Source organism: Pygoscelis adeliae, unplaced genomic scaffold (assembly GCF_000699105.1).
Source record: "Pygoscelis adeliae isolate BGI_AS28 unplaced genomic scaffold, ASM69910v1 Scaffold248, whole genome shotgun sequence".
In the NCBI taxonomy this organism is placed as follows: Eukaryota; Metazoa; Chordata; class Aves; order Sphenisciformes; family Spheniscidae; genus Pygoscelis; species Pygoscelis adeliae.
In genome coordinates this window covers 205,354-214,163 of record NW_008825302.1, presented here as the reverse complement: position 1 = coordinate 214,163, position 8,810 = coordinate 205,354, and the positions used below count along the sequence as shown (strand labels likewise).

The 8,810-nt window shown below is 59.4% G+C and overlaps 1 protein-coding gene across 1 annotated transcript in view; it reads left to right on the top strand.

The window, feature by feature from the left end:
• Positions 1–4,442: 4,442 nt before the first annotated feature.
• Positions 4,443–8,810, top strand: part of STARD10 (StAR-related lipid transfer (START) domain containing 10) — a 5,016-nt gene continuing 648 nt past the window's right edge. The window contains exons 1-4 of the mRNA XM_009330001.1: positions 4,443–4,607; positions 7,982–8,129; positions 8,248–8,351; positions 8,469–8,586. Coding sequence (XP_009328276.1) covers positions 4,443–4,607; positions 7,982–8,129; positions 8,248–8,351; positions 8,469–8,586 — 535 coding nt within the window. The remainder of the gene's footprint in view (positions 4,608–7,981; positions 8,130–8,247; positions 8,352–8,468; positions 8,587–8,810) is intronic.

Here is an 8,810-nt window from a genome sequence, read left to right as displayed (position 1 = left end):
GTAGCCCCAGGGCTCTGGGGTCTCACTCGCTCCCCTGTGGGTCCCTGCAGCCCCAGGACTCTGGGGTAGTCCCTGCAGTCCTGGGACTCTGGGACCACACTTGGCATCCAGGGGTCCCTGCAGGCCTAGGGCACTGGGGTCTCCCCAGGGGTCCCTGCAGCCCCAGGGTGTTTCATGTCTTGCACCACTCCTGGGTCGGGATCTCGCTTTTGCCTGGTTTTCCTGCTTCTCACTGTGTCCCTCAAAGGGCAGGTAGCCTGGCCAGAGCTAGCATGCCCTGATGTCTCTCAGGGGCTTAACACCTTCCTGCTCCCATCCTGGGACGATCTTCATCTCCCAGCCAGGATCTCTTAATGCTGTGTGGCAGCTTTAACGCTTCCTAACTGTTCCAGTTGGGTTTCTCTGGGCCAGGAAACGCTCAGCCCATCTTTAGCTTTTCCTCCTTAACTCCCTTATTCATTCCCCAAGAGATAAACCCTGGTGGAATGAGGATCTGAGGGGAGCCAGCACTGCCGTTCACATAAAGCCAAAGCACAACCATTTTCTGTAGGAAAAACATTTTTCGTTTCAATTTGCAAAGCCTTTCAAAGTTGATTCTCGGAGGAGCAGGAGCGGTCGCTGCAGAGGGGATTGGATGCTCTTCTCCAGCTCTGGAGAGGCTGGAAGCTCGTCCTGCTGAGGCATCTGAGCTCATTAACAGAGACGTGAACACCCTCACGCAAAGCCCTGCAACCCCACTCCTGGTGTGTAAATCCCACATCGCAGCTCTAGAGGCTGTAAGACACTTGGAGAGTTTAGAAATTTGACCTGGAGAATGAAAGGAGAAGGAGGAAGGCACCGGAAAGTCCTTGTTTGGACACACCCAGAATGGAAGCTGGGTCCTCCCCGCTGTACCCTCACCAGAACCCCCTGCATGCCCTGGCCCCACCAGGCTCTGGAGAGGCCCCTGCTCACAGAGCCAGTGGCCGTGGGGCATGCAGGGGTGTCCTGGGGGCTGCTGGCTTGACGATCCCCCGTGTCATCCCCCACTGCCTGTGCACAGTGAAAAAGCGTGGCTGGAGAGTCCCACCAAGAACAGGACCCTGCGTGCTCGCAGCAGATGGACCCCTCTCAGCAGTGCCCTGGGATAGCATCCCAGAGAGGGGACAACCTTGTGAAGAGCAAACCTGTCTCCTGACGGTGTATTTCTCGCTTGTGAAGACACAGACATGGAGCACAGCTATGCTGTCAGCCCAGGGAATGTAACTCCGTGCCAGCCATGGGGACACCGCAAGCTGCCGGAGTCCCATGGCTAATGAAAGCCAGCGTCCAACTAAACCAGGTGTGACAAGCCACCACCAGCTGCTGGAAGCTGCAGAATAGTGGGGTTACACCACTAACCCCAGGGTGCAGGTTCAGCCAGCCCCAACAGCAGGGACTGGAAGGCACCATGCGATGGGGACGCGCCCAGAGTCTAGCCAGATCCCTGCTAACATACTGTGCCAAATGAGCCCATGAAGTCCATCCTCCTTGGGCTCGGGTCTTGCTAGGGTGGCAGCTCTGATGCCGCCCTGATTTCCTCCCTCCCCACTGCTGAGCTCCTGCCGCTTCCTCCATGGAGGATGGGAAAGATGGGGCTGTCATACCTCCGGGACACCCCACAAAGCAGCGTCACATTGCTCCTGAGATAGCCACTGCCTGGCTGGGAACTCAAGGTGGCTCCAGCCACAGGACATTTGATATTCAGTGCTCATGAAGAGAAGTTAAACAAGATGTGACAGAGGCAAGGTCACATTAACGTGTTGCTTTACGTTTGCTACAGTCACCTTCATCTCTCTCCTTTGGGGTGTGCCAGCTCCCAGCAGCAGCATCCAGATCCAGACCTTGGGTCCAAAAGAACCAAGGGCAGTGGTAGATGGGGTTGGTTTGAGCCCTGAGTGCTTGCAAGGGCAAGTGGGTCATGGAAACCCATCTCAGCTCAGCTGGTGGCTGGCAGGAGATATGTGATGGTGATGACCAGTGAGTTTTTGGGTGTTTGCACTGTTGTCCAGCTTGAACACTGACCCCAAGGGCTGCTTCAGAAGAGAAGAAAGCACTTTCTGCTCAAGTTTCCAGCCTGACCCACCAAGCAGAGAAATGCTCCTGTCCCTCAGGTGCAGAGAGAAATGTGGCCAGGTAGGGCTGGTTCCTGCTTCAGTGATGCTGGGCAAGCAGTCTGCTCCTTCCCACACAGCTGGTCCGAGCTCCTCCGTCCCCAGGACTGCAGTGTCCTTCCTTTCTTCACCCCCTGGACACACTTCAGAGCCCAAAGCCCCCAGGCTTGGGTCCCACCTTCCCCCACGCGACCACGCATGGGCTCTACGGGCTGTGTCTGGCACTTGCAGGGGCTGGAGTGACTGCACACACTTGCACGTGGACACACAGGTGTGCACATGCTTACACACACGCTCCTGTGCACCCCATGGGACACTACAGCAGTGGCGTTAGACAGCTCCAGACCATAAATCCGTATGGCCTTGCTTGCTCCCTGCTCTGCAGCCCCAAGGCCACCCCAAGGTCTTTCCTCTGCATCATCCCCAACTTGGGATCTGCCACTCCCTGTCCGCTGCAGCAGTTCTTTAACGGAGCGTGGCACTTGGCAGCTCTGCCTCGCCTTCAGACGGTGCAGCTCGGCCTCGCCTTCAGACGGTCACGGTGCCCAGAGCAACCTGAGCTGTGAAACACGCAGCCCCACGACAAGCCAGTCTGCATGGAGGAGCTCAGCGCACATTGCTACAGTGTGGGCAGCTGCAGGCAAGGCTTTGTGAGCGGCTGCAGCTCTCCAGCTTTCTCCCTGCTCTCCCTTCCATGAGTTTTTGCCCATACCTTGATGCCCAGCTGGCAGCTGGTCTCAAGTGGGGTACCCCAGGGTCAGTACTGGGGCCATGTTCCCCATCCTCATCAGAGGGTCAGATGAGGAGACAAGTGCACCCTTGCCTTGCAGGTGAGGCTAAACTGGGGGGAATGGGTGAAATGGTGAAAGGCAGAGCCTCAGTCTAGGTGGACCCTGAGAAACTCAAAATTTGGGTCAACAGAAACCTCATGGACATCAGCAAGACAGACCAGATAGATAACCTCAGGTTTCACCCAGGCTGGGTCCCAGTGAAAAGGACCTGGGACAAGGTCCCTGGTCAAGAGGCTGAGCAAATGGGGCAAGCTGTCTCCCTGGGTGACATGAGGTGGAGCGTGGCCAGCAGCCTGAGAGAAGGTGTTGTCCCCTCTGCGCAGCACCAGAGAGCCCACAGCTGGGTGCTGTACCCAGACTGGCTCCCCAGTTCAGGGAGAAGTGGAGGAGCTGGAGAGGGACCAGCAGATGCTGCTGGCAGGGCTGGGGCCTGGGGCTACAAAAGGGGTGGGCTGGGATCTACCAGCATCCTGCAGCTACCTGGAGGGTCGATGCAAAGGCGATGGAGCCCTGCTCTCTCAGTAGTTCGTGAGATGTAACAAAGGACAACAGACATTAATTGCAGCTTCAGGTTGGACAGTAGGAACTTTTTTTTTCCCGGGGAGGTGGTGCAGCTGTGGGACACGCCACCAGGGAGGTGGGGCAAGTCCATCCTTCAAGACACAGCTGGGTAAAGCCATGGATGACCTCACCCTGTGCTGATGGTGTTTCTGCTCCAAGCGGGAGGGTGGGCTAGAGACTCCCAGGAGTCCCTTCCCACCAGCATCACCAGGATCCTGAGAGACCAGTGAGGGGCAACCTCCCCACCTGCAAATTCTTTCTTTTCCCCACACCAGGAGACCACCCCACAGACCCAGGACACCTTGACAGCCAAGGCCCTGTGCACTGGACCACGGCCCCATCCCAGGCACACCAGGACCCACGCTGGACCGCATCCCACCAATGCTGAAGCCCATTGCTTCCGCCGCACTGCTGGGAGGCCTGGCCGCTGCTCCTGGCAGGTGATCAGCTGATCCCGCCAGCGAGCTGGTGCTGCAAAGTCAGGCACAGTGATTGCCAGCGTGCCAGCGAGGGGAGAGGAGGGCCGGCAGGGCCGGGGGGCTCGGGGAGCCAGGGGCAGCTTTGCTCTGAAAGCCGAGCCACCTGCACGCTGCTACCTGCTGAATAATAGAGGAGCTGACAGCCAGCCGGAGAGAAATGTGATCCTGGTTAGCCAGCCGGGGAAGACATCTGAGCTCCCAGCAGCTGCGATAGCAACTGCAGGGAAGGAGCCTTCCTCCCCGCTGCTCTGTGCGGCGCAGCGTGGCTGGGGTGGCTGGAGGTCTCTGCCTGTCCCGGTGTGCCTGGGCGGCCGGTGCCTGCTCCGGGGGCACGGGCTCGGGGCTCAGAGGATGATGTGAGCTGCAGCAGGCACCCAGCAAGGCAGAGCTCAAGGGCACAGCCAGGTTTCCCAGGAGGCGAGGCAGAAGGAGCCTGCCTGCAGCCGGTGCCCGCACCCTGGGTCTGGCAGCTCAGCCCCATGTCCAGAGGAGGGGAGATGGTTTATATCCCAGATGACTCCGACTTCAGCTCCTTCAGGGATCAGTGTGAGAGCCTGGAGGGCTGGCACTGTCGGTATAACAAGGCTGGCGTGACCGTGTGGAGTCAGGGCCAGGAGGAAAGCTGCACCGTGCAGAAAATCAAGGTAAGCAGACGCCGGTGGCTGTGGGACCGCCAGCCCTTCCCTGCCCCAGCTGCATGCCCAGCTGCTCCCAAGGGTCCCTGGGGTGCTGGCCCATCCTGGGGGTGCACAGCACCCTGCTCCAGCCTGCCTGGGGGTGTTTCTGCCCTGAATGCCGGGGCTGGCGGGGTTAGTCCCCCAGAGGTGCTTCCCCAGCTGGCAAGCTGCTCTGCAGGCTCTTGCTGCCCGCCTCGTGGCTTTAGCCTCTCGACCTGCCGGGATGCCCGCTGCAGCGTCCTGCCATTCATGCACGCATGTGGGCTCACGTTGCGGCTGCCCTTGATCCAAACACAGGCAGGAAGGCCCTGGGATCGATTACGTTATAGAGATGGCCTTGCCGGGAGCCCCCGGGCATGAGACAGGCTGGCGGGATGCCTCCCTGGTGCCTCGCCCCTGCCACACCATCCTGGGGCACATCGCCTGGCATCCTGCACTGAATGAGCATCCCAGAGAGTTTAAGATCCCCCATGTGCTGTCTTGGGAGGTTTGTTTTTTGCCAGGGGCCTTATCTGGAATGCTGCAGAGGGAGTAGCGAGGTTCAATCATCCCTCAGGTTGTTACACCTTGTAGCTCATCTACATGAGTGACACTGCCAGAGTGGTTACAGGGTACTGGGGGCAAGGGGCATGGGAGGCCCACCACGGGGTAAGCCCTGCATGGGAGCATCCTGCGGGTCAGTGCTTGGCTCTGTGGCTGGTGTCACGGGCAGGGCTTTGGCTTTTTGGGCCACCGAGGATCAGGACTGCTGGCCTCGGATGGGATTTGCCTAAGCAAATAGGGCCACAGCATCTTACCTACAGGACAGCCAATCTGATAAAGAGAGCTTTCAACTAGGAGTGTCAGGGAAGGGTTACTACGACCTGAAGAACAGGGGAGGCACGGGGAGGTGGTGAGGAGGCACCTGGGGTACAGTACACTGGAGGAGGCTCTTGCACCACTCTCAGGAACACCGAGTAACCGGCAGCCCATCTCGGGTGCCTGCACACCAGCACGTGCAGCTGGGGAGACACGAGGAAGAGCTGGGCACACAATGATTGCAATGCTGCCATGGATGGAGGCCCTTCAGGGCCACAGTGAGGAGGAGGAGCAGTGCTCTCTGCAGAGGTGTAGCTGCAATACACGCCACCTTGCCACCATGAGCTGGGGAAGAACTTCTGGGCTAGCATCAGGGAGCACTTAAGCCAGTTGGGCACGCACAAGTCCACACGACCAGGCAGGACACACCCAGGGGTGCTGAGGGGTCTGGCCAATGTCTCTTTGAAAAGTCCTGGTGACTGCAGGAAGTCCCTGATAACTGGGAAGAGGCAAATGTCACATCCATCTTCCAGAAGGGCAAGAAGGATGCTCCCAGGCACTGTGGGCTGCTGTGTCACCTCCATCCCTGGGAAGGTGGTGGAGAACATCCTCCTGGAAGCCATGTCCTGAAGGACAAGGGCAGTGGTAACAGCAGCAGGGACCTACCAAGGGCAAATCACGCTTGATCAGCCTGATTGCCTCCCGCAATGAGAGGACTGACTGTGTGGGTATGGGGAGAACAGTGAAAGCCCTGTACCTTGACATTAGTAAAGCCTTTGACAGGGTTTCCCATAGTCTCCTCATCACCACATCGGTGAGATCTGGACTGGAGAAGTGGATGATGAGGTGGGTGGAAAACCAGCTCACCACCAGGCTCATGGCATGGTGGTCAGCAGTGCAGAGTCCAGACGGTGGCCAGTTGCTGGGTCCCACCCTGTTACTGGGATGATGGGATCGAGTGCCCTCTCAGCAAGTCTGCAGGCAGCACTGGCACGCGGAGAACATTTGAAGTGCTGGAGACAAGGCTGCTGCTCGGGGTGACCTGTACAGGCTGGAGGGACAGGCTGGCAGGAACCTTGTGAAGTCCAACCAAGTTCAAACAAGCACAGCCCAGCAGAAGGGATGCAGTTATATCCCCCTTTGCCACCAGCGAACCCCACAGAGAGGGGACCCCAGGCAGGCTCAGGGGGCTCTGAGCACCATCGTCCAGCCTGTTTCATTGCAAGTAATACCTCCTTGATGTTTTTTTTCCCTGCTCTGGAGAGGGCCTGGGCACGGTGCAGGGATTAGCGCTGCCCAGGCACCCTTCCCAAAATGTGGGATGGAGGATGCCACCCAGTCTGTGTGGAAGAGCTGAGCTGTACAGGCTGGGGGTTGGGGGTCAGAAGAGCCCCAGTCTTTCCATTAATGCAGGCGTAAACTGGAGAGTCCCTGAGCAGTTGGAGCTTTGGATTTTTTCCACCTGAATTCACTGTGGATGGTCTGGGTTTGGGCTCTGTGCCTTCCCCGTCCTAGCTGACCACCTGCTGCGCCTGGTGCAGCTGTTGCATGGCCTCTGTTCATCTGTGGCTGGAGAGGGGTGGTGGGCACGTTTAGTGGTGGATTTTAGGGGTGCAAGACTGCAATGGTCCTGCTGTGATAACCAGAGCTTCCAGGAACCCAGGAGGACCATGAGCTCCACCTCCAGCTGGTGGCATGCTTTACCCTGCAGCAGCAGCACCTCCAGACCCATCTGGGAGGGGGTGGCTGGGGAGGGGGAGCAGGAGGAGGGGGCTGAGTGCTCCCACACTCTCCTCCATGGTGCCCCAGGGAGCGCAGCACATCTCCAAGCTTGTCCTGGGCACGAGTCCAGCACACTGGGCAGAAACCATCACCCAGGCCATCGGGGAAAGCTTGCCCGAGATTGATGGGACCTGCCACGTTCAGAGGGCCATCTCCAATTACACAGCACTGCCGAACACCTCATCAAAGATGCAAGGCCTCTAATGAGGAGCAGATGACATCTCCTTCCTCCTGGCATTGAAAGGAGCAGGGCAGCCGGCTTCATCAATAATGCACTCGCTGGCGCGGTCGGGCAGCTCCACGGCTCCGGTTACAGCCAGGCCCCGCCAACCTCCCCGAACTGGACCCTGCACCCGAGAGCATCATGCCAGGGCAGGAGCATCCCTTTGCTTGCCCTGCAGGAACATGGGGTGACGGGACAAGACTGGGCTCAGGGCACCCAGGCACCAGAGCCTGGACCAGCAGGCAGCTGTTTGAGGGCAGAGGGTCCTTCTACCCCCTGCCGCCCTCCTGCCTTTGCACTGTGCTGCATGCTGGCAGCGGGGCCAGTGGCTCTGCCTGGGCTGTCCTGAAGCAGGGACGTGCCCTGCACCATGTGTGCAGAGCATCCTCCATGGCACACGTGCACGTGGCTTTATAGCAGCACAGGGGCATGCCACCACACAGAGGAACAGACTTAAAGTCCTCGTCCCCAGATGGGCACAGCTCCATGCTCTGGGGGTGGGTGCTGCCCCCCTGCCCGACTGCCCATCTCCCCACAGACTTGCATCTCCTGCAAGGATGTCCCTGCCGAGACGCTCTACGATGTGCTGCACGATACCCGCTACCGCAAGAAATGGGACTCGAACATGATAGAGACCTATGACATCGGGCGCCTCACCGTTAATGCTGACGTGGGATACTACTCCTGTGAGCAGCCCCCGGCCCCTGGGGACTCCCAGGGCCCCCCTCCCCAACCCCACAGCCCTGTGCATGGGTGTGGGGCCATGGGGGCAACGGGTTGGGGTGTAACATGGTCTGTCCACAGGGAAATGCCCAAGCCCCCTGAAGAACCGAGATTTCGTCACCCTGCGCTCCTGGCTGCCCCTGGGCAATGACTACATGATCATCAACTACAGCGTCAAGCACCCGGTGAGCCCCCAGCTGGCCCCAGCCCTGGCAGGGGTGCTGGCCCCATGGGCTAGCAGGCACAGGCAGGGCTGGGCAGTGGCTTGGGCAGGCTCTGAGGTTCACGGCATCTCTCTGCAGAAATACCCACCCCGGAAGGATTTTGTGAGGGCCGTGTCCCTGCAGACAGGTTATCTGATCAAGGCAAACGGTGCTGGTGCCTGCGTCCTCTATTATCTCACCCAGGTGGACCCTCGCGGTGAGTGACAGCAGGAGGGGAGGGTGCAACGTGCCTCCTGAGGGATGGGTCCCATTGTACCCCCAGAGCTCACCCACCATGGCTCTCCATCACCCGGAGGTCCAAAGTGCACTGGGTAGTGGGGACAACCCAGGGAAGAAGGGGGTCCCTTCCCAGGGCACAGCGTGGGGCAGGTGACATCAGCCTGGGGGGGGGCGGTGTCAGTCTGGCACGGGGCCACGGCG